The following is a 26,903-nucleotide window of genomic DNA, read 5'->3' as shown; positions in this document are numbered from 1 at the left end:
GTACATATCAGACTAGATGAAATATAGATAAATCACTGATTTAGTCCAGTGTTTTGTATAGTAATTTATGTATGAGTGATAAAGAACAACTCATTCCAACAAAATTTATTAGATACACAATATATATTAAGTAAGATAGATGGACAAGGATTGCTTAATAAGGTCTTTGCTTGTTCGAATAATATTTATTTATGTTATTTATATGAGATACATAAAGTTCATATGGCTACTTGTACGGCATTTCCTGCGATATACAGTTTCATGAAAATATCTGCAAGTAAAAACATTATTTTTTTTTTTACAATAGATCTATAAAAGTAAAGAACTGCCAATGAAACAAATCACTTTGCGATATTTGCTATAAACGTAGACCATCACACCTTGCGATAGGCGTACTTCGTGCAATAAAATGGCATAATAAAACAGTTTATAGGAAGACATTAATTGAATTACCAAAACACCAAAACTCATTGTGTAAAGGAAAACAAAGAAACAAAAAGTGTATTTTCAAGTTTACTGTTACACCGTATGCATGTTTTTATGTTAGCTCGTAAGTTTTTATATGACTTCTTATGTACACAGCTGGTATATAACATAGAAAGTAAATGTTAATAAAATGGGGACCTACGGTATTCCGATGTTCAGTGTACCAACAATTTTCATTAATTTATTTTCCATGTGTAAAAATATAATTACAGAAATATCAATTCACATTGGCATAAAGAAAAAGTGATAGTTTCGCATACAATAGAATAGACAGTAAAATGAATATCAAAACATAGACTAACCTTTTTCCAAGGTTCATTGACCCAAGAATTAAGCGAAATACCTACCTCTAGTTTCAATTCGAAGTATTCCTCTGTCAATTTAGTAGACAAATCTAACTGTGAAAATATTTCTGAATAATTGTTGCTATCGTAAATATAGTTTTAGCCCGAAGTCGGCAATAAATAGAATAATCAATACATACCGGTACAATGAAGAATGTACAATTATACATTCTTTACGATAAGCAATGATTTATTGTATTTCAACGGACATTATATTTAATTTGCAGAGATAGAAAACCAACTAATAGCGTTTCTATGTGGCATGAATTATTCAAAATGTGATATTACATTTTATTACAGAGATAGAGATGGATTTTTTTTATAAAGAGAATCGTATAAATATCTACTTATGAAAATGGTCTTACAGTAATGAAATAGTTCTTCTGACTTACATATTATGTTCTCAAAATCAGTACAACCTACATATTTGCCAGGCTAACATTGAAGATTAGAAAATGTTAGATACTTTAGCGAATGTTGTGCAAACACGAAAATATGAACTTTTCTACTTTAGGGTGAAGCAATATGAAAACGCTGTAGGATATAAAGTTATTAGCGGGTCGTCTGCCACGAAGAAATTTCGTGTAACGCTTTGCAAACTGTTTAACTTAAGCTTACGTTAACTTGAAACTTTATTGCGATCAGCCTTTATGTTAACATAGGTACTTAAACAAATATTAGTCTTAGATAATCTTGAATTTATATTCCACAGCACAAAAGTGCAAACGTGTCTCGACGCATAACTTCGGGATTTTATTGCAAACACGTTCTTGTTTGTCTTTTGATATTTGAATTTTATAAGGATTTAAACGAGAATTTTCTCTATATAAACAGAGGCATTCTTAAAGTTATTTAATTATGACATAAATGTATGAAATCTGAAGGATTTATTTTAACACAATTTATTATAAAGTCGCGATCAAAGGCAGCTCGACGGATTTCTGGGAATTAAAACCCACATTAGACTTACGTGCTTCTTTTGACACGACACAGAGCTTTTATAAGGTTATAAAACAGTTTATGTTCATCACGAAATTAGCGATAAGAATTTGTTTTCGATACAATTTATGGAAGCCAAGAGAAGTGTCGAAATATCGCTTTACGTCATTCGTTTCAAGCATTAGCCCTAGGGACGAGTTGAGATAAATTACGCAAGCTGACACGTACGGAACTCTAAATTAACGCGAATTACAGTAACAAACGGGATAACAAAACATGTTTTTGTTGGCTTTAACATTTATCTTTAGTCGGGGACTTTTACATTTTATGCTAATTACGCTTTTGTCCGAGTACGAGTCCTTTTGAATTTTAGAAACAGTATACGTAACTAAAGCTTTTTAGGCTTCGAGTTTAACTAGCCCATTAGAGTTTGGGCTGCGGTTTTCGTGGAAACGCAAGTAGGAATAAATGTTTAAGTCACATGTTTGTTTCATATGTTTTGTGGCTACAATTAGTGAGTTTTGTAACGCCATCCTTACAAAATTGTATTTGCTATTCTCAGCTCACATTCTTCGATTAAGCTTAAAATCACCTTCGCAAAATTATGCAAATATAACAAAATATGATATTATACTCTTCTTAGTAATACAGTAGCATTTAAGCAAAATATTAAACAGGTAATTCTAGCTTATTAATTAAATAAATTTATTACTAATGAATAATAATCCAATTTATGGCAATTTAATATTTCGTCAGATAACAACTTATTCATTATTTACCGCAGATTTGATTTATAGCAAATGATTTTAGTGTCGAATTCTATATTTTGAGTATTGTATTACAACCTGATTCAGTTTCTTTATTTGAACTTAACAAAATTTAAGTCTTACTCATCGTCTCCCGAGCCTCTTTACCAACTATGTTGAGGTCGTTTAAAGCCTGTCTGAACACCTATGTATTTAAGACGTTTGAAACAGCCATATTTCAAAAGTGAAATCGGAGATTCACTATTAACTTCTGCATTCTTCACAACATGTTTCATAATTTAATTCCTAAACTAAAAATGATTCTTCTTTCCCAGGAGTACGCATGTTGGATGGTGACGTCACAGATGCCGTGGAAGCCCGCTCCCTCAGTCTGAACCCTCAACATGTGGACATATACAGCGCTTCATGGGGCCCTGATGATGATGGGAAGACCGTTGACGGACCAGGGGAACTGGCTACTAGAGCTTTTATTGAAGGTGTTACTAAGGTAAGAACATATTTTTCTTGATTATCATAAAAATAGAGCTTTAAGATGTTGAGGAGGTAGAAATCAATTAATCAAAAAGGCTCAATTATCATCATACTAAATGGTTGAAAGGTTTTGATCGGGAAGGTACATATACTTCTCATAAGTACTATTTGAGCCCCACGGTTTCCGCAGCCGGATAAAAATTTGATTCGTGGCCTTCTCAGGTTCTAAACCATCCGAGTACTCATTTAAATCGATTCAAAAGTGCATTTACAGTATTAAAATAGTAAGCATATTAGGAATGACTGGCAATAATTAAAAAGTACTGCATAGTTCTTGCAATCGAAACGTACAGAATAACTTAGGACACATGCGTGATCACATAACATTAACACTCGTGCGTGCTCCCCGCGTATCAACGCCATGACGTCAGCTAATCTTCGCTCGACCGCTTCACAACTACGGAACACTTAGTTCTGTACCCAATTAGTGAATTCCAGAATCCATCAAGTGTAATCCACAACTTAGTACACTGTAATAACCCTGGAGAACAAAATGACGAGCGGAGATGCCATAACGCAATATCTCCTAAGAAAGTAGCGAGCAAAAATGCCGGTTTGCGGGGGACGAGGACTGTTACTGTCTACGCCTTCTTTGGCCCGATCATATTGTGTAATACCAAAAATCGTTGACAGATGTCTCAAAGAACCCAAACACCTCGTTAGTTCATTCGTAACTAATCATTTTGGTTCCTATTTGACCTAGAAGAAGGCGCCTGACCTACCTCCACTATGGCATCTCTGCTCTTTCCTTACTCCGTGTTATAACCCACGTCAAGCAAACGTGTTCACATCAAAGCGATCGGGACGTGTCCGTCTCAAAGACCGCAGCGTGCTTGACTATTGGCTGACCATAGAGTTCTATAAGTTAGTAGCTTCGATTGGCCAATCTTTTACTGCACTTCATTCTCGACATTATATTATTTCGCTCCGATGAAGAAAAGAGCCTACTTATAAGGTTCTAATATGATAAGTACATGTTTCGTCTAAGCCCAGTTTGTTTGTTCGTAACCTTTTTTTATAGGCTTTACTAGTGAGATTGCATGAGATTGTTAGGAAAGGTACCTATTACTGCCAACCAGGTAATGTTTGCGGGCTTACTTATGGGTATTTGGAATGGTTTATCTTTATGTCTGTTATGACTGATGTTTAGGTTAAAGTAATCACTTTGATATTAAAATATAAATCTGCGGATTGCGTGTTTGCCCCATACCTAATTAAATGATCTCTGATGTTTATTTTTTACTATAATATACTTTGATTTGCGAATTTGACACCCACTGGTTATGTACCTTATTACTTTGCCTGTTTTCAATTATCTACAGACGTAAGAATTACAAATAATGAACAAAAGAATTACATAAAGAAGTACAAATATTCAATTTTCTTTGATACAGCCTGTCTTTATTAATTAAACACAAGTCTCCTTTGTGATTTATTGTTATTTATTTTTCAGTGTTATTTACGTAAATGAAATGGAAATATTAATAATTGTAAAACGAGTACATATTATTCATTAATAATGATATACAAAGTTGACTATTGCGAATAAATTCTTCCTGTTCCCGAATAAAGTGTAGATGACACTCAAAAATAATGTAGTTTTCTGTTGGTAAAACCAACTACAAAATTGGTTCGGTAGATCCAGACATTTCTCCCTAGGTACAACGTTACAAAGTCACAGACTATAACTAAAGAGTTACTATATTAGTATAGAAATATGCAACATATAAGTCATTTCAATCAAGCACACATGAGTTCTATTCTTCTCTCTAAACAATAAACCGGTATTTATTCCTAACATTTTAGTCTGAAAACATAAACTTCCTCAAAGTTTATCTCAAATCATGTTTAACTACAGCTCCTGACGTGTTCTATTTTCCTGTATATGCTATTAGTTTACTTTAGGAGAACAGAAGCACAACATTTCTATTATATACCAACACTTTATTTACATAATACTATGTAAGTTCTTCTCTTAAACACACACGTATATTTATAATATCCGGATAAATGAAACGCTACAGACTTGATTTTCTTCAATTTTCCTGTACATTATAACCATGTGTACACGCCTTAATGAAAAGTCAAAACACCAACTAAGTTAAATCCTCAACTTTAATTTGTCACTTTTCGCGGATACGTGATATTGACACTTATGTATTTAAAGCTAAGGTCTATTTTCAGTCACATTGTGATCCGCGTCGATTTTGTAACTAAGTTAGTGAAGGGTACCCGACTAGCCGTGCGACACTGCTGAAGCAATTACTGTAATGATGCAATATTTTCTCTCTCCTGTACTCTCACACTTTCCCTCTCTGTTTCCCACACTATATGGTCAAGGTAGTCACACACACATTTACATAACGCCATTTTCTTTTTTTAACACTAAGCAGCTTAAAGGTATGGTCGGCTGTTTAAACTTAAAGAGGTTCAAAAGTTTCTTTGCTTACGTTTTTTATTGCGTTCCGCGGCTTTTTTCGGGGTTCGAATTTAAATAGAACGTAATGTAGCCGAGAGAAAAAACTTTGCGCTTAATACACCTGCGTCGCATGTTTTTATGTGACTTTTATTTAAAGTGCTCAGTATGGTTGTAAATGGGAGGAAGAAGGCTGATTTTCGTACTTAGATATACGAAGTCACGCATCGTGGGCTTACCTACATTTTTTTCTTTGTATTTACATACTGGCTGTAAACGACGTACGTTATCAACATCAAAAGAAGTATCTAACTGGAACAAAAACAACTGGCATACGGCTTTTATATTTAGGATGAAAGAGATATGTTATTTGTATCACGTTACATTAGGTATCTAACGAGAAAACAGTACCTGATATAGATTACATTTCAAGAGTCTAAATTACCATCGCAAATACCTGAACACTAAGTATTGATCGAGCGAATCGCGTCCAATTGTGCTGGATCGCGGGACGAACCAACGACCATGTCAATGACTGTTTAGCTGCCAATCACACGGGAACTAATTAATCGTTAACGAGATACGTCTCAACAACCGAATCTCGCTATATTTATATTCGCATTTCGATCTATTTGCCCTTCAGTATCAAAAGCATTTTCTAAGTTGGCGTAACAAAATGTGGAACCGCTGAACCGAATAAAAAGACGCTTGGATTCTCAAGTGTATTTTACCCGGCTCTGCGGTTTTATTCTAACACACTGCGAGCTAGACTTCAGCCGCATCATGGTTTTATTTTTGAAAACTTTTAATTGACCCTTTCTGCTTTCGGATTGCGCGTTTACAGGAATCGACTGTATGGAAATGTATGTAGATGTGGAGTTTGGGGTTCAATGGGTTGAATTCATGGTACGACTGGTCTATAAAAACCCATGTACCTTATGTGGGATGGGGAAATGACTCGACATTTGAATATGATCACCTGAAGGCGACAATATGTTAGTACGTCATTTACCACACCGTGACGTTTCCCTTTACGCTTCACGGAGTTACGATTTAAAAAAAAATGGATGTTCATTTATGTCGTGCCGCAGTACGTCAAACCAATCATTCATGCGTGTTCAGATAAATACAAGCCTAGTGATTGGAATCAAAAATTGTGCTATGATTTATTTTTTACGCAACGGACGGAACACTGTAGCGAAAAAATTGTCTATGTTTGCAACCGATGCAGACGTCCAGTGGGATTTCTACGTGAAAATGAAAATGACGGCAGATTTTGTAGATCTTTTGTAGCAAATAGTGGTATTTTGTTTTCTTTAAAACACGTGGTATTAAACACACTAATGAATACAATTGAACCGAAACCTTCACATGGATATACGATATTCATTATGTACATTAAAACCATTCAAGTCTTTTTACAAATATCAACTACCTAATCCTACTTATATTATAAATGTGAAAGTTTGTGAGAATGTATGGATGTATGTTTGTTATTCAATCACGCAAAAACGGCTGGACCGATTAGATTAAAATTTGGTATGTAGATAGGTGATACCCTGGATTAACACATAGGATACTTTTTATCAACACACCATGCGGGCGAAGCCGCTGGCGGAAGCTAGTATTACATAAAAATATTTACTAACTTCGGCACAAGCAAAATAAAATTAATCAAAAGGCCTATCGACTATCTTTCAACCACAACGAATGCCTTGCCGAAATCGGCACGTAGCGCCACCTATCACGTCGAATAAGAACTAGACCAATGATAAATAACACTGCCAGTCTTAGGTAACAATTCCCAAATGCCTATATTTTCCAAAGAGGCACGTATGAAACGGCTATACTGATACGATAAAAGAAAAAGTACCACGTCTGACTAGACTAATGCTTCTATTTCCGAAACAGGGTCGTAACGGCAAGGGTTCCATTTTCGTATGGGCCTCAGGAAATGGCGGACGGGAGCACGATAACTGCAACTGTGATGGCTACACCAACTCTATATGGACGTTATCAATATCCTCGGCGACGGAGCGCGGCGAGGTGCCTTGGTACTCAGAAATGTGCAGCTCCACATTAGCAGCTACTTACAGCAGCGGCGCCATTAATGAGAAGCAGGTAAGCTATCATCATTACCCATAGATACTTTCTAACGAACCAGGAAAATGCTTTCCGAACGCTTTTCCTTATCTTGTAATAATCGCATGTAAATAAGACCTTTATCTTAGTTGTTTTACGCCCCCTCTTGAGCCTTAATTAAAGCCAGTTTGTTGTTCCAGATTTTGAAATCATAACCTTTTACTCAGTAGTTTTCCTTTGTCAGTAAGATAAATAATCGAGGCTCGTCCGACTATTATTAGAAGTAGCTAATAACTGAGACAGGCGTTTCATTAAGACAAATCGATGGCAAACATCGTTTGTCAAAATCAGTATCCTGTCGTCTAGTCGCTAACAAAAATAAATGGCTAAAATCATAACTTTTTGGTTTCGCGAAAACTTGTATCTAAGTTAGGAATATTCCATAATAGGCACTTGACAGGCTGAAAGTATACCAGAGAGTATTACTACGCTGCGACATGTTCCTACTGTCGCGTAAAATTAAATTAGTACCAGAAATAGGTCTTCGTTTGCGAGATTTAATTTCTACCAAACAAGAAAGTTAAAGTAGGCAGCATAAACATTTCGTTTGATGTCTATTAAGACTGACGACTAACTTGGGATGTCCAAGATCAATGACACGTTTTCTATTTCCAGAATGTTTTTATTATTCCACTCTGTTATGACTACACATCTCACTGCTAAACGTATTTAGTTTTCTTTGATTCGTGTTTGTAATCCGAAAGCTTTATTTTTTTAGCACTCCTTAAAATAGTGGGTGTGAAAATATTTTATTAACATAAGTGTAAACACAAATGTGGTTCACTCTCTCGGATTTCGGAAAGAAACTCGCTATTATTATCTTTTACTGAGGGTTTTACCTTTTTACGTATTTGGGCCCTCGATCCCACTTACCCTAAAAGTAGTTACGTCCGTCCCTACACGGCTTTACACATACTGCCTACATAATATTCTTTGGCCTTTTAGCACTAGGTAACGTAAATAAAATTATGTAATTTCAATATAAATTACAAGATTAGTCTTGGTATATAGAAATGTAGGATTTGTGACAAGTTTTGTATTCGCATTCCGCAATACAAAGGGCCTGCTTACTCAATCAAAGTTGTATTAACTTTTGGGTCAAACGAAATAGTTCCGAATAGATAAACTATTCGGTTCGACTGGTAGCCGATCGATTCCACTGATATATTACAACCTTTATTGATATCGAGAAATTCCTCCTCATTTCAGTACATAGAGGTGACGGGTGACTTATCAGACAGTAACCCTGAAACGAAGTATTCATGTAGGTGATTGTTTACAAAATATTAAACAGTCTACGGTAATTATGTAAATATTAACCTTTTCAGTTTGTCATAATCGGTATGCAAATCCGATTGTTTATTTCGAAGTAAAATACTGGCTCATTCACTTTGTGGAAGCGTGTTCAAAGAAAAATTATTTTATTTTACATCGTTTTCACCGCTTTGAAATCTAGAATTAGTAAAACGTGTGAAATGGGTTTTGAAGCCCCCTAAGTGTTTAATCGTTTTTAAATATGTATTCTTAATGCCACCCATAAAATAAAATATGTTCATAAAATCATCATCATCCTCCGAGCCTTTTTCCCAAACTATGTTGGGGTCGGCTTCCAGTCTAACCGGATTCAGCTGAGTACCAGTGCTTTACAAGAAGCGACTGCCTATCTGACCTCCTCAAACCAGTTACCCGGGCAACCCGATACCCCTTGGTTAGACTGGTGTCAGACTTACTGGCTTCTGACTACCCGTAACGACTGCCAACGATGTTCAATGACAGCCGGGACCTACAGTTTAACGTGCCATCCGAAACACAGTCATTGATGTCTAAGATATACTTAGAAAGTACATACCAACTTAGAAAAGTTGCATTGGTACTTGTCTGACCTGGAATATGAATTTATGTTCATAAAATCATAATAGTCCTCAAAAGAATTTAAAAAATTGACAATATTTGTGTCAGTTTGCTTTATACTTTAATTTTGTATGAATTTATTCATTTTGGCTTCACTCTGTAACGGTTACCTATTACGACGTAATCTGTTTGATGTAATTATCATGTTCAATTTTGTATTATATTGTTGTGGCTTCCAGAAATGCTTTACGGATTTCAAACGAGAACAAAACACGCAGGATATGTTTTTAAAATATATCTACGTATCACACGAATCAAAAAAAATCTGGAAACCTCCTCTTTACGTGTTTCTAACTGCAGGGGTTTACTGTATATGTGGAATACGTCTATGATAGATTCCCATATTTTTGAATAATATCTCAAAATTAAAATATTTAGGTTTTACTCAAGTAAACATACTATACAGTTAAATCAAAATTAATATACAGTTGCCTCAAGCATGCAAAAAGAACATTCCTATTCAAGTATACACTTGCTATTTTTAAATCAACCCCTGCCACGCTAGATAGAAAGAGATTGGTTTCTCGTATTTTCTATCTTGTATTGTTATGCTATTATTTATGGGGGGTATCCTTTTTCAGAAGTAAAAGTGGGATAATACAATTCGCAGTAAACGCACACTGCAAACTTTCAGTCGACCGATAGTACTTATGTTTGGGCTCATAAATCTTTAATAGATCTGGTGTAAAGCCGTTATCAGACCGACTGAAAACTTTAATTGGAATCAAGAATTTCTTTATAAAAATGTTGCTTATCTTCAGGTCAACTGTCGACCAACTCTTTAATCTGCAGTGTGCAGGTACTCTTAGTCCGAATGCTGTCAGTCGGACCTCTTGTATGAATTGGAAAATCGGCGGTTTTCCTTAGTAACCGTAAAAATAATACTTCAGTTGGTAACAGGGCTTTGAATATTTTGTTTTACAAGTCGGGATGTGATTCATGCGTTTATTTTTATCAGGCGATGTGAGGAAAATCTTTTTTATTAAGATAAAGGTACTTTCCCCAAAAATAACCTTTACTGAGGCATTATTTTTCTTGTTGTTATACATTATACGACTCAGCTTAAACCATTCTGTGCTGGGCTCGGCTTCCAGTCTCACTGGATGCAGCTGAGTACCAGTATTTTACATGGAGCGACTGTCTGTCTGACCTCTTCAACCCAGCTACCTGGGCAACTCGATACCTTTGGTAAGACTGGTATGCATTACTGAAACACAAATAGGTATTTCATATTTCCCAGTCATTCCCGGGTTAAGCATAGCCCTTTTAAATAAGTATGCTACAATGTTCTTTCTTTCCCCATCATTTAGGTGGTAACAACAGACTTGCATCACTCGTGCACGGCGGGTCACACCGGGACATCGGCGTCTGCGCCCCTCGCAGCAGGCATCTGCGCACTGGCCTTGCAAGCTAACAGGGATCTCACTTGGAGAGATATGCAGCATATTGGTAAGTTTAGACCCACCATATTAATAGCTCATATTTTTTTTAGGCTTTGAGGCGTTTGTTATGTTGTACGAACTTAACTTTAAGTCTTCTGTCTGCTTTTCTAAATAGCACCAGCAATAAAATTATATTTAAAAACAGCTTTAAACGAGCAATCAACAACGAGTTAACAATTCAATCATATTATAGGCACGCAAATATTTTAAGACAGTAATCGTCTTGCCTGATGGCCAAACAAAGCTATTGCAATAATTTCCAAGAACTCAATGCCTAGCTCAGGAACCTACTAGAAATAAAATATACGATTCCTACTCAGCTAAAATTCTGCAGTGAACAAGAAATGTAAAGAGGATTTTTTCCGCCTATCAAGAGCTATCTTTTGGCTCATTAAGACTATTGGCAGTCTATAAGTGAAAATAACTCAATTGAAGTCTCAGTAAGGAATTTAACGAGCCAAGATACCTTACCTAGGAGGCAGAGTTGGTTTAATTTCTCAAGTTATCGTATTCTCGCTAGTATTAAATTGCAATTTATAGAACAAATTAAATTTCTGAAAAACTAGCTAATAATCCGATAAGAATATAGACTAACTATTAACTTATTCACTTAGTTAAATAAAATTAAAATAACTGTTGGCTTATGTGAAAATTAAATTAAAATTATAAAAAGGTTTTTAATGAAAATGTTGCTGTATAAAATTAATTTCACGCTAGTTAATATTTAATGAATGTAGTTAGTAGTTATTTGCAAAATGTTTCACAAAATTATAATCGAGAAAACGTCGTGTAAATCTATGTAATAACATTATGAAGCTGAAAAGTTTCTTTGTTTATTTGAACGCGCTAATCCTAGGACCAGATCGATTTAAAAATTCTTTCACTGATAGACAGCTTATTTATCGAGAAATACAATAGGTTAGTCCATTTATTCTGATGTGTAGAATAGTTAATTCCCACTGGATGCGGTTGAAAGAAATTAGATTTTTTTAATGTTATTCACCTCATATTTTTGTTAATGTTTCTATACAAAAAACATTAAGAAAAGTTATATGGCATGTACGTCAATGTTATCTACATTCAAAGTACCATAACTTGGTATTCATAAAACCTTAAGTTATGACGAATAAATATACGACAAGTGTGCCGTATTGACTTGTAATATTTTTATTATAGCCGACTTCTTGAACGCATATTGGCTTTCGGTTTCAAACCTAATAATCAATTTCACATTATATAAAAGGCAATAAAGTTTAATCATGTGATTTGATTATTTTTTATCAATGTGTCCATTGCTGGTATTATTGTAGTACAAAATACATATAAAATGTAAAGTCCCAGTAAACCGATGTTCCGAGATTTTCCAACCAACTCGCAATAATTCCTATAAATGGCATTTTTTTAGGGTTTTTTTGCACTATTTTTATTGGTAACCTTTGGTTTCAATATCCTACATCCGATCCGCATTAGTCTGACTATCCACATCTATAAAAATAAAGAACTCGGTTAAAATATTTTTTCTACCCCATCCCTACTTATTTCTGCGTCAGTTGACAGAAATAAATACTTGTTCCTAATACAATTGAGTGCTTATTTACATCACATAAGGACCTTCCGGAAATCCCTAATTTATTCGATTAGATTCTTTTTAAATGTTGATTTACAAAAAGGTTACGAGATTACAGGTCCATTCAAACGTGACATTATAAAGGTTTATCAAAAATGTTTTATCATAAAGCGACCTTTGAATTTTGTATATTTTATATTAACATTAAATATGTATTCAGAAGACAAATTAATGTTTATTCACATTTAATTACGCGTAGATTTACTGAACCAAATTATTTTCCATTAATGGTAATGCAAAACTAACACACCGTATGAAAATATGCGTCTCTGCGTTTATTAAAACATCGTCGAACCAAATGATTTATGTATGACACTTTGTTTATATGCTGATTTTCATGTTTTTTTCATGTTTGAGTTGGTGCTCAATTTAATACTTGGTTTATCCGGATTTCGATTCGGAGCTGTCGCTTAACCAAATTGTCCCGGGAATTCTTTGGCCAAAACAGTACAATAAGTGTATTAAAAGTACTTTTGTTTCGTAAGCCGTAAAGTTTTCTATTGTCCGTGACAAGTTAGACTGAAGAAAGTGTTTTACATAACGTAGTTTGGGAACTGCCTTTGTTCCGCAAGCTATTTTTGATAATGCCTCCCACACATTGACATGTAACTTTGTAGGTATATTTTGGAACTTTTTATCACGAAATATGACACAATATCATTTAGGATTAGCTTAGAATGGAATACTAGATATTGATAATACACCTAGAACTATGTCTCACTTTCTCTTCTATAATCCGGGGTCTTGTTTCTCTATGACCTTATAAACCATTTGGTATTTAGCAGAAAAACAAATATTGGGTACCGAACGCGCTTTATCAGCCCCATCTAGTCCTAAGGCCTCGTGTTCGTAAACAATGTGCTAACACTAACACAGTTATTGAAGTACGGTCTTATTTCTGCGAAGTCTGTGAGCCATCAGTTACTGGAATAGAACTAATCCAAAACCTATGCGATGTTACTACGGAATGTTTTGGTAACTTTGTGTCTGTACATTGGTATTTGTTTGTGACTGGCTGTAGACTGTAGAGGATTCGAGTCGTTCTTGGTTCTTGTAATCCGATTTTACTGAGTTATTAATCTCTGTATGTATGAAGGTATATACATACATATGTAAATCTGTCTGGAAGTTTTATTACGTCTAGATTAATTAATCACAAAAAGCCACTTTGGCTTATCGAATATGAATTTTGTAAAATGAATAAGTAGGTATGCCTGTTTCTAAGAGGCTTCTTTCAGCTAAAATTAAGTGTTCTATCTATCTATGCTAATATTATAAAGCTGAAGAGTTTGTTTGTTTGTTTGTTTGAACGCGCTAATCTCAGGAACTACTGGTCCGATTTGAAAATTTCTTTCAGTGTTAGATAGCCCATTTATCGAGGAAGGCTATAGGCTACTTTTTATCCCTGTACGGGAAGTAGTTCTCACGGGATGCGGGTGAAACCGCTGGCAGAAGCTAGTCTGGAATATATTTGATATGTTAGACTTCAGACAGTACGTAGTTGTGCTTTTGATCAAAAGATTCCTACCTCTGCATCTGAGCTATTTGAATTACTTATTGATTACTTAGTGATGTATATGTTTTTATTTCTATTGTATTAGTCATAAAATCAAAAAGTAAACCCTTCAGACCCTTACTGGAGTCTTAACAAGGAACTTTACTACATCAACCAATCTACCATCCACTAAAACTTAACCCTCCCCCGCAGTGGTACGCACGGCGCGCCCCGAACGTCTCAGCATAGGCGGCGAATGGCGCGTGAATGGCGTCGGTCGCAATGTCTCCCATTCCTTCGGCTACGGTCTACTGGACGCAGCCGGTATGGTGCGCCTTGCCAAGACGTGGCGCACGGTGCCACCGCAGCGGAGGTGTGAACTGGCAGCTCCCAGACCACAGAGAAATGTACCGCCAAGGGCTTCTGTTACGCTGCAGGTTTGTTGATTTTTACCGACTTCCCAAAATAGAGGAGGAAAAGACATATGTTTTGTTTTGGTGTTTTTGATGATTTTGCTTATGTACCTGTTAGTTGTCGTTATGGTTTAAATGGGAGGGCAGTTTAAGTACTACCACTTAACATAAAAGCGAATAAAAAATTAGCACGTCTAAAATACGTACTACATTATATAATTAGTTGTGAAAAAATATCCTGACGTTTGTAAGGGGACAAATAATAAGGCTTTTTTTGTGATAAGTCATACCGATAGTGAGTTTGCCGGGATATTCTTTCTTTCAACCTATCTTTACTAACAGGTCGCTAAACTACACGATACTTAAAACCATGATTCACACTCAGTGCCTCTCTGTCTAAAAATGCTAACATAATAACGTACTTCTTTGAACACAAATGCGCGCATAATGCACATAAAAAATTCGTAAGACAATCCTGGGTGAATGATCGAGCGCCAACGCGTGACTGGAATGACGTCACGAACAAATGTGGCTGACACCAAAGCTGCGGTAACTAATGTGCTCAGAAGCCTCTGTCATATTACCCTCTCATTTAAATTAATGACAGATCACGATAAGCCGTATTAACTCCACCGTTATACACCATTTCTCTCATAATGATACGCCACTTCAGAAATTTTAATATAAACTGAAAACTTCTTACGCTTCCGAACTTGCTTTAAATTGCCCGATAAGGCCCGTTAAAGACACTGAACTTTAGCAATAATGATTTTTAATTGCTGCTTAAACGACCATGAAAGAACATTTGCCATCATTAACAAGTGCACTCCGAACTCGAAATAAGTGATATTATGCACCACGAAGCCTTTTAGTATCACTATCGGGGTTGCCAGTTTATGCTAATGTAGTCGGAAAAGCGTTCACACACATTACCATACATAACCATTCGCATCTGTGTGCTGTCCATTCATTACACGAAGTCCACTGTCGTATTAAATTCAGTAAATCAACGAATGTATGGGGATCATTAAAATATGTAGTATTCTGACTGGTGTTGCTACAATTTAGTCCCAAATGTCTGCGAATCTTAGTGAATTTCTCGTATCTCGACAGGCGTACGTCATTTATACGTATGCACGGGTGAAATGTGTTTTCAGCTTATAACATCTCAGCCCATCTTCCGAATAAAGTGACGTCTACAAGCGAGCGCTCGGAACAAAGTTTGTTTAGCATTTGTAAGAATCGCTGAAGCTATATTAAAATACAGGATTTGTATAACGTTGTCAAAATGTTTTCTTTGCTAAGATTTTTGCATCTTTCATAGCCTTTTAAACTCTCAGCTCACGAAAGTTTTGATAACCAGATAGATAGCTAAGATTATTTAGTTAATAAAACTGTTGATTTTTAAATAAAGTTGGTATGATACATCATTTTCAATGCTTACTTTATTGCACTTGGGGCCGATCATTATTCCAGCTAGAAAAGAAATTCTTGATATTCTTCACCTCAAGATGTTATCAAGTTATGTATTACCAATTTTTCAGTAGTGCTACTTTTTACATAGGCTCACCTCTATAAGCCTTAAGATGCAATCGAAGAGCTGCCTTCTATCTTCCATCCTCACCTTCGTCTACTATTTTCAATAGCTATGCATCTATCTAATCCAGCCTTTATTTCTCAGCTGGACGTAGGCGCATGCCCAGGAGTTAACTACCTGGAGCACGTTCAAGCAAGGGTTTCCTTATCTGCTGCAAGACGTGGTGATCTGCGCATCGTGCTGACTTCGCCTGCTGGCACTAAGGTCACTCTGCTTGCGCCCAGGTACGTATACTGATTGACGGCTACAAACCAGTAGAAAAATTCCCTCACGGGATTTTGAGGAGATATTGGGGAGAAGACCCTGATATAGGTATTTTAATAGAATTTGGCTAAAATCGCAAAATATACTTTTTTTAAAGGTTCATTGAATTGAGAAACTTGTAGTTAGAAGTTCTTAAAAGACGAAGCAGTCATCTAGTCTTGCGAATCAGGATCTCCGGGTCTATCTTACACACCATGCAAGAATTTGTTTGTTCGTTTATGTACCTCTATAGGATTCAGACACAGAAGTCACTGTTAAGTATATCGTAAACTTCTTCACAATGTAAAAGCATACAAACCAGCCCAAGCTTTTCAAATCATAAGTCACACCAAAGTTTCCGCATTGCTTTCTTGCAGCCACTTTACAATCCTTGTAAATACCTAAATCCTTCATAAAATAAGATAAAGGACAGTGAATGTCACGGCTATTCTTAAACCAGGAGCCACGAGCTAACCATCTCGTTTGTCGAGTTCGTATATAACGTCGTTGCTATGTAGATGGGTGCTCGGCCAGTAATTGAGGTATAATGGCTTTGGTACACAATGGCTTTGGTACACAATGGCTCTCGCATTGGCAGCTTTACAGTGTCCATTGAATGGCGAGTTATAGCTACTTCTGTATGTGTAGTGAGTGTTTGAGATGGGTGAACGTGTGAACACCTGATTCATGGACTGATAGATTCTGGTAGATAGAGATCTTGACATTTCGCACTGAATGTGCAGATTGTTTGACAATGCTCAAAAGAGCTACCTTCATCTATTGCTTATTTACGTGAGCGATTGTTGCATTGTCGCCTTCGAAAGATTCTATGTATTTAGTCGATTTGAGCTCAAAGCCATACTTGTAGGTACTTTTTACCTACTTACAAACGTATATTTCAACTTTAACATAAAATTGCTGGCCTGTAGCCAATATAAATAATGCATTAAGCAGAGATGCCGTCTTGATATTGTTGACCACAGACGATCACTCATACGGAACTAACTACCAACGTCATTAAAGATTTCATAATAGTAGAAAATTTTATAATGTTTAATACAAAGTTGACTTACTGTTATAACATTCTATGTTTCCTCAAAGCTAATGTATACTGCTATGATGTTCTACGACATGGAACACTGTGACCACAGATACAAAATGCGCCATCTATTCAGATTAAAATAGACGTGATAATGTTTTGCTTCGTCCATCATTGTTTACTTTCTGGATATTACATTTGTCGTGTAATGTTGAATGTACCAGAATAAATTGTTTATATGAGTGAAATAAACGTTTATTTTTAGGTTTGTATTTAAAAAGCTTCTGTTTATGGTTTCTAAATAAGACACTGCAGGTATACTTTACAGTAGTAACTTTAACAAACCCATACTATTATGGCGTTGCAAGGCAGTAAACAGACTCTAAATGCTGAAAACTCATCTCCCATAAATTCGTTTATGGCATAATAACATTTCTCAATTATCATATTCAGTTCGCTCTCCATGGAAGTATCTTCAGAGAGATTAATCATGTACAGTGTGTTGTTAGTTGTAGTTGTTAACTTTATTAAAGCCGACACAAGTCGCTAACCACAGAGCTCGCTGGGTGTAATTAGACAGTTAATTTTCCGGCAGGCCGCACGACTCGTCTCGCGCCGGCTTCAACTCGTGGCCTTTCATGTCTGTGCACATGTGGGGCGAGTCACCGCTCGGCTTCTGGCGACTAGAAGTCACCAACGAAGGACGATACATGGGTAAGCACGACTTTTTACAATCCATATTTCAACAGGTCCTTCGCACAAGGAGTATCATTAGCCTGCCCATAATTGTCTTCAATTCCCATATGAGAATCTACTCCATGTTACTTTTATGAATCATGATAATAAAACTCTTGAAATTAATCCTCAAAGTTTTTATGTCCGCATTTATAACGAATGGCTTGTCACAAGTCGGCGGTCTGGAAATTTCAAAGGCCCAAGAAAGGCTTAAGACGACAGCTCAGGAGATTGTTTATTCAGCTCAGCTACTTATCATTCTATTGCCTAAAAAGATTTTCGCTAATCCTCGGTAGCTGAACCGACAATAAAATGTAAATCAATATCTGTTTGTTCAATTTCACGTCATAGGGCGAGCAGCGTTGCAAGATTGGTCTTTAACTTTATATGGAACTAGCACGCCTGCAGCTAAAAACGATCCCATACCGTTCCGGAATCCAATTATACGCAACAAGGGCAACGCAACGCGACCTATAGTGGTGCAGGCGGGCCGCAAAAACAACAGAGGGAAACCCATGCCGATAGTGCCCACCTACACCGTGGGGCTGGTTAAGCGGAAAAAGAATAAAAATTCTAAGAATCCAAATAGGAATTCGCAAAAGTCAAAACAGAGTAGACCGGCGACTCGTTCGCCCATCGAGAGCACGACGGCGCGGGTGACGACGTCGACGGCGGCGGACCTGAGTCTGAACCTGCGCGCCGACCTGGCGGATCCACTGGCGGACGCGCGCGGCCGCAAGATGTCCAGCCTGTTCGAGCAGTACCCCAAGATACAGCGCATATACCCCGCGCCGCTGCAAGCCCACGGTACCGCCCTGCATGCCGTGTCCGTTCGTTTAGCCCCGGCCGTTTCATTTCGCCGCCTAGTTTGAGCCTGCACGTCAATTACCTTTGTTCCAGACTCCGCCGCTCTTTGCATGTCGTGTGTTTGCATTGTTTACATTTTATTTTGTAGCGGAACTTTTATTTAATGAAACAGTTTCGGTTTGAATTGAATTCTGTTTTCAATTAAGTAATTAACTGTATTGTTCCTGAAGTAGACAGTGACGGTTAATTTCGTTTGTGTGAATTTTTCAGTTTCTTTTGTTGTGTTTCTGTTTGTAGTCGTTACCGTCCATCACGACATTCTTTTTTTCTTTTGCTAGTATCTTGTTGATGCTTTGTGTATAATAACTGCGTAGTAACAATTTGACATGCTTTAACTGTAGTGAGAAAGTCGCACCGCCACAGCTACTCACAAGCTGTCTTAATAAAATGAGTTTGTTTCTCCAGCGGGTCCACTGACCCAGTGGGAGCTGATATTCTACGGTACTGAGACGCCGCCTCAAGAGTACGATGCGTCTCCCGAGACGAATTCATTGAGCGGAGGTGTGGCGGCGGTGGCGGGTACCGGCGCGGTGCTGATACCGCCCGACGCCGCGCCGGGCGGGGGCGTGACGTCATGGAGCGGCGCGAACGAGCCCGAATCCGTCGAGGAAGTGAGACAGAACGCTCTCGACGACGACCTCACGCTCGTCTGGCACTCGCACACGGTGAGTTTGTACACTCTGTTTGTTGTTGACTCTGTGCAAACAAATCCTTGATTCATATTTTGTGTTTCTTCTATTTCGATGCACAATGGAAACGAAGTTTGTTTCTAAGCTACGCGTTGAGAACAGAAATAATGTTCTAAAATGCTCGTAGAAGCTACAAACGGTGTTTAGTTTATTTATTCAAAGAACGATTCAAAATCGCTTTTAAAGCTACCAAAACACTTTAGGCAGGGAATGATACTAAACATATAGATTGTTTCTAAATTTTAATGCAGAGGCGTCTGTACGAACTTTGACAGTTTGTTTCAAATCGATATAAATTAAAATAACGTCTAAAACACAAAAATCTGTAGAGTCTATAATCTATAAATAGAAATGATGGCATCCGGTATTGTCTCCATATTATTGTTTTACTATAAATGTTTTGACTTATAAGTCAATAACTAGACAATGGCAACGTTATTGTTTCCTATCTAAACATCAAATTCATTTTGATGAGCTATATGCTATAAATCTAGTGATCAGCGTGGAAAGTAAACTTAAATATTTATATTCGTAAACTTCATGATCAAAAACTAGAGACTTCGAACCTTTTCCAATTCTTTTTTTGAAAGTCGATTTATTCCCTTACTACCTGCAACGAAAAACTTCAAGATTGATTATATATTTATAGGTAGGTACAGTAAATGTGCATAACGTGATTAAGTATATGTTTTACAAAATTATATGAAAGAAACTGCTACCGATAAAAAACGTAGGTGCCTTAAATAAATAATATTTTCATCCGTTCAAACAGTGACAGCTGTTCACAAAAATAATATAACAATTTGATTCATGAACAACAAAATGTGGATATTGTAAACATACTTAAAGGCATCAAAAGCCGTTGACACAGAATTCAGATCAATACAATTTCAATAATTTACATAAGACATACATCAACTAGCATAAGATCAAAAGGATCAGATGGTAAAATAATTTGAATTTAAAGACACCATAGCCGCTTCCAACGCTTCATAAGTCTATGACTACAAAACAGGTTGTAGTAATAATTAGTACATGAGAATAGCAAAACCCAATATATGAACTAAAACCAATATAGTATTATTTTGATAGTAATAATTAGTGATTGAAGTTCGAAGCTTAAACCAATTCCAAGGATAAGTCTAGGTGGTAACTGCTAACAAACCTAACGTACTATGACCGACCATTGGTTCGACTAATTGCCTAATGCATCCTTGCTGCGGGCGTCAGATTTGCTAATGTACTACAGTGTGTTATCGGCCTAATTTAACGGTTGATTCAATCCGCCAATTAGCATCGCAGTGTGCACATTTTTAATGTTGACGTGTTAATTGGATGACGTTGTTAAGGGTCAAATAAAAATTCTTTGATTTTAAGAAATTATTTTTGGTCAAAGGTGCGTATTCCATACTTTTCCATTACACAATGTAAGTATGCCACGTAAAACCGTCTAGCAGTTTTTCGGAGGTTTTTCCTGCATCCCGTAGGAACTACTACCCAACTCTAAAATAATTTTTCAAATCGTTTCAGTAGTTTAGGAGCCTTTAGGGTGCAAACGAACAAAAATATTTCCTCTTTATTATACTAGCTAAATGTGATTTAATTTCAAATATACCTACAGTGTTTCTAAAGCTAAATAATTATTGATAAACAGTAGCTTTAGTCTGAATTATATTATATTACCGGCGACGTAAAAGCGAGTGTAACTGACAGTTCTCTTTGAGCGAAACACGACATATTTAGCAGAAAATGGGAAGCGCAAACAGTTGTCCCACCCTTCATGTACATTCACCGACAGTCGACCATTTGTACTTGTTTTAGTATAAACAATTTTAGAAGGACCTATTTATACAAACAATATGTATATTTTTAGGTAGATCAAAGACTGGAATAAATAATATTATGTGGTCTGCGGACTAACCTCATACTACATAAATAAGAACGAATGAGAAAAAATACCTAAGCATCAAATAGTAGAATGGAAAACGTATTATCCAATTAAATCCCCAGTAGAAGAGGACCAGGGCAGAAGGACCAATGGCACGTCAATACTAGTAGTAAAAAGTCCAGGATTCGAAACAGCATCCACCCAAACGTGAAAGTTTCACAAATAATTTGTTTAAAAAATCCCAAAAGTTCGTACTAGTTTGCGTCACTATACCGCGGTGGCCATGAATTCATTTATTTTAACTTGCGTATATTCTCTAACTTTTCCTATAAAAACGGTTTATGTCGCTTTTATAGCGAAGTTTTTATATTTATTGATGGAGAGTGGAGACCACTATACTTGTTATAGTACATGTTTATTCGCTATGCTAAGTACTTACATAAAAATATTGTGTATAGGTCTCGTCTTACTGAAAAAAAAAAACTATTTTACGAAGAAGCTAATTATATTAAATTCTATAAGCCTCAATTCAGTAATATTTAATATTAACGTAATCCATCTTATTGTAAAGTAATATGTTCAGCGAAAGATTAAAGCCTCCTTTGACGAAAACACAATGAAAACCGTCACAACCACTACAAAAAACTTGTGTTATGATTTATTTCTATTCTGAAGATTAATAGCTCTAGATTTTATATATTAGTTAGGAGAAATGCTGAGTCTTTATCTAGGCTAATCTCCTCACGCGATTCAGAAATTTACGCCCACACATATTTCTATTTAATGTAGGGTTGAAACGAATACGTCCTGACAATTTTGCCCTCTAACGGTAAAAAACTGAAGTTTCTTGTCTTGTAATAAAACTAAATTCTTCCATATAGTTTTTTATGTTATTTGATAAAGAGATACGATGATGAAATGAAGGATTTTATGAAGATTGTTGTTCGACTTTAGTGCTACAAGTTGGCTAGAACGAATAGCTAGAGATGAGTCTGACTTAAAATATTGCAAATGTTTTATGTGAACTTTAGTATTTTCATGGTAGTGTCAGCAAGATATTTAAAATAACAAAATATTTCAAGGATTTGTTTGTACATTTGTTTTGGGTATTGTCAATAAGAACGTTGCATATCAACGATTTGGTAATCCAATACTTACTCACTTTTTATTTTCAATTTTACGTAATAAGAAAATTTCTTCGTGTTATGCAAAATTGAAGATTCCATGTGTAATTCCAAATAACTGGTTCAATAAAGTATGTTTTCGTTCGGCTTAGATATTTGGATTATGCTGAAAACGCATGAGGAATTCGGTAAAGTTTTATGGTATGAAACCTGTATGTTCATAACAAAAGTCAACCTTAATACTATGTAGATAAAGTTCGTTTTGTGCGTGTCAGTTTGTAATTAAAATCGTAACGTTTGAAGATTAATCTTTGTTGTATGTTTTGTTTTGAATATTTGTAGGTAGGTACGTTTTTCGTTTTGCTTATGATTCATGATCGTAGGTCCCCAAAAGTTAAATAAAATATTCAAACTTCACTTCAATTAGTCACATCTTTTACTAATCCTTTAACGTTTTCAAGAATGACTCTTCAAAAATTTGATTTTTTGACACTAGATAAGCGAAGACAGCCCTCCCGAGACGGTGGACCCCGGCAACGCGGGCCAGTACACGGGCAACTCATCGGGTTGCGCCACACACGTGCCACAATCGCTTCACTGCCTAGGTTTGTGCCTATTCATCATCATGTTAATGTCAGCGGCCGACGCGTTGCGTTTAGAGTCTACTACTGTAAGTCAACGCAGACAGCCCCATAGAGTAAGGTCCGTAAGTAAGCGCGATTGTGCACTAACTGCTAGCGTAAGGGTAGAGTTAAGACGCGCGAGCGTGGCCCGGCCGCCACGCGCGCCGTGCTTGCGACGCCTAACACCGACCGCTGTAACCGCGTTGGGTCCCTAGTACTCGCTGCGCCTAAGGCATTGTGATTTTAGTTAAATTTACCGGGTTTATATATAAGTACAAGCTGTTATTATTGATATGTTTGTTTTTAAGTTACGGTTATGCTGCTGTCCGATCACAATGTGGAAAATAGCGCCGCCGTATGTGTACCAATTTTGTCTGGCACTAGAAAAATAATCAGTGTAATTTAAAATGTAGGTTATGATACAATTATAGAGGCTCAAATATTAATATCTAGTTCATAGCTTTGATCCGCGGAGAGAACGGGCAAAAGGACCAGCTTCCAATGCGATGCAGCTTTAGCGGTAATTAAAGCCGTACAGGCAGCTTTGACAGTATTGAACGTTGGATTCATTGGATATTCCATAATACTGTTGGGCTATTGGCTTAGAGTAAAGCCGGTCAGGATTGACAAATTACTCGTTAATGGGCTGTCTAGTCTGTGTATACTAATGATCGTAGCTTTAATTTAATAGAAACCCTTTACCTTCTTGCAAAATCAGAAGTCTCGAAATTATGGAGCATTTTGGTAACAATACTGCATTCACCAAAGCTCTCGATTTTTCGCTCGAATTTTCAAAGTCTTTGGTATTTTGACCAAAAAAAGTCTCGAATTACATCTCGATTTAATAGTAACTAAACTCTCGTCTCAAAGCCAGTCAAAATCGAGATACGTACGGCTATACTTATGTTAGAATGTTAACCAATAGTTAGAGAATAAAACCGCATCTTGTACCTAGAGATCGTACTTAAGATACGTACCTACTGTTCATTAAGGGATGTTAAGAATATCTAGTTAACAGTCATTGTGTCAATGCTTGTTATTATGTCAAGTCCAGACGAACAAGTACTTACTAATTCATCACTTTACATCGACCCATATTTTACTTTTAATTTGGAGTCGGTACATCATGTTTTCTTCTTCCATACTTGGTCTGACATCATCTCAATATCAACATTAAGTAACTATATACACAAATTACATTCATATAACATCTCAGAAGTACCTAACAACCAGCTAATTTACACCTTTACTTATTGAACAATATTTAAATTCGTTAAAATAAGTAGCCTCGAAACATTTGTTTTACAAGTAAAATATCAAGAAAACGATGAACATTTCTGAAATTATGATTAATGAAAGTTCAATGAAATCTTTGTATCGCCGATTCGATCAAAATATAAAACAATATCGAATCAAATTACTGAGAACTATTAAATTGATGCTTTTAGTTTTTGATTGTATGCATATTCTATTGATTAAACTTTGATGGTATTGGACAGCCTTCACTGGAGGTACAATAGATCAAATTCATTGGAGTTTTTGCATTGTTTTTCTTTTGTTATGAAGTTTCTATTCATATTGATAGTTTGAATGACGGCCATTGTACTGACAACCCCGACTCGGGGGCTTGAAACACTTAAAAAATGTTTTGTATAATTAAAAAGTAAAGTTGGTACTGTTTTTAATCGCCTGGGCTTCACATTCTAACACTCCTACTAAAACTGTATTTTATAAGGACAAGAGCATCTTACTTGCAAATTGGAAGCTGAACATAAATATGTATTTAAACGTGTTACGAATTAAATATATTAATTTGTATAACCATCATTTTATTGGCAAAAATATTAATGAAGAGCTAGTGAACAAGTGCAATTACGTATAAATAATGTATTAATTACGATATCAAGTTGATAACGTCCATTTTTCACGAGTAATTGCAATGTGTAAGTGACGAGAATGTGTGAATAGAATTTTCTTAAAACTTACATTTTTTACTTGAGATGTTAACTTACGACCATGATACGTACTTATTTTGCACTGAAATCAAAATTCATCGAGGAAAAAAATAATTTGGTGTTTAGAATTCAAGTTTTTTGATCGCTTGAATATTTTTAGATTTATTATTTTATAATAACGCTAGTTGATTGTGCAACTTGTAATTTCAATCAGAACGCATTGCTATAGGTACGACAAACTATGAAAATGATACCAAATGTTAGCGCATTTACTGTAGCCTTTCATGTGTTAATAACATAATTTATTTATTATTAATGAATATATTTAGATATTATAATAAAGTAATAGAATAAATTTGCTTTAGAATAAATCATGTTCCGATTTTTTACAGCATCGTTTTGGCGATATTTTTCAATAGTTTGTTGCTTTATCATATTGTATTTTATAGCTAAGTATATAACGTTCCATTTTCATTGTATTGTGTTATGAAATAATTTTCTGTACAAAATAAATAGACATATGATATGTTTTTTATGAAAAAATCGCCTCTACGTATGTTTGAACAGGAATACATATCTGTTATAATAAGTTTCATGGTTAAATTGTCCTTCTCCACAGCAACGTGTTTATCGTAGCATAAAGAAAAAATTAAATAGTTAAGATTTCCGAAAAATCATACATGATTTCTTAGGACATTTTTTTGTCCTGTGAAAACGAAACTTGTAGGCATCATGAGCCTACTCAATCACAATACTATTCACTTCTTATCTGTATCTGTGTATCTGTATCTGGGTAAGGAGCAGCCTATGCCTATTTCAACCAGAGGATCAATATCGAACAAAAATTATATTGATAAGATTTAATTTTTCTTCTGCTTAATTAGTAGTGAGTGTTTTAGTTTATTTGTAAAACTGTTAATTTATCAAACAGTAAACAGTTCATGTACTCATAAAGTTAAAGTTTACAAAGCTTTAAACATTTTCTTGAAGGGATTTTTACGTTCTCATTTATAGACAAATTAAAGCAGAATATTAAGCCTTTATGCTGCGATAAACTCAAAATAAAAAGAATGTAGTTTTCATGTATATGGACGTAACTGTAGGTTTAACATAATTGCATATTGTGGTTGTGATCATAGCGAAGATTGCCAATCCATATAGCATAGAACAATATAAAGATAATTGTAAATAATAAATAGGTATGTATCGATATAAATAAATTTGGAGACTTGTACAAATTTGCTCACAAACCTGTAAATTGAAAACGACTGAACGTTCATGATTTCTCATCGACTGGTAGTAAAATTATCGTAATTTTAATATAATAGCTAAGTATATGAAATACTCCTACATCGTCACCTCTGAAACTTCATTTTCTACAGGTAACAATGCAAACGATATTAGTTAACAGGCATCTGTCGCTCGATGGAACTAGGAATCATCAAAAGGCTCTTTTTTATAATAGATGTGTAAAATGTAAAATTGTTCACCGATTTCGAAGTTAAGTAGCAGCCCAATGAAGTGTATCTAATAATGTAAATGTTGAAGCATAATTTGTATATATTGAATCTAATGTGAACGGGAAATAATAAAAACAATCTTTTATTACAAAATTCATTCAGGTTTTCAT

General features: G+C 35.7%; 1 protein-coding gene across 5 annotated transcripts in view; it reads left to right on the top strand.

Annotated features, from left to right (window-relative positions):
- LOC124637143 (furin-like protease 1) overlaps positions 1–26,903 on the top strand; it is a 161,607-nt gene that overhangs the window by 132,631 nt on the left and 2,073 nt on the right. For 4 of the 5 annotated variants that reach the window (XM_047173491.1, XM_047173489.1, XM_047173490.1 and 1 more), the window contains exons 7-15: positions 2,851–3,023; positions 7,395–7,604; positions 10,847–10,985; positions 14,314–14,537; positions 16,195–16,334; positions 17,988–18,106; positions 18,479–18,934; positions 19,400–19,659; positions 23,192–23,300. In XM_047173491.1, coding sequence (XP_047029447.1) covers positions 2,851–3,023; positions 7,395–7,604; positions 10,847–10,985; positions 14,314–14,537; positions 16,195–16,334; positions 17,988–18,106; positions 18,479–18,934; positions 19,400–19,659; positions 23,192–23,300 — 1,830 coding nt within the window. The remainder of the gene's footprint in view (positions 1–2,850; positions 3,024–7,394; positions 7,605–10,846; positions 10,986–14,313; positions 14,538–16,194; positions 16,335–17,987; positions 18,107–18,478; positions 18,935–19,399; positions 19,660–23,191; positions 23,301–26,903) is intronic. The other variant, XM_047173493.1, reaches the window with a different exon arrangement.

This window comes from Helicoverpa zea, chromosome 15, assembly GCF_022581195.2.
Source record: "Helicoverpa zea isolate HzStark_Cry1AcR chromosome 15, ilHelZeax1.1, whole genome shotgun sequence".
NCBI classification, from domain to species: domain Eukaryota; kingdom Metazoa; phylum Arthropoda; class Insecta; order Lepidoptera; family Noctuidae; genus Helicoverpa; species Helicoverpa zea.
Note: the sequence above shows the minus strand (reverse complement) of the source record. Positions and strands in the feature narration are given on the sequence as shown.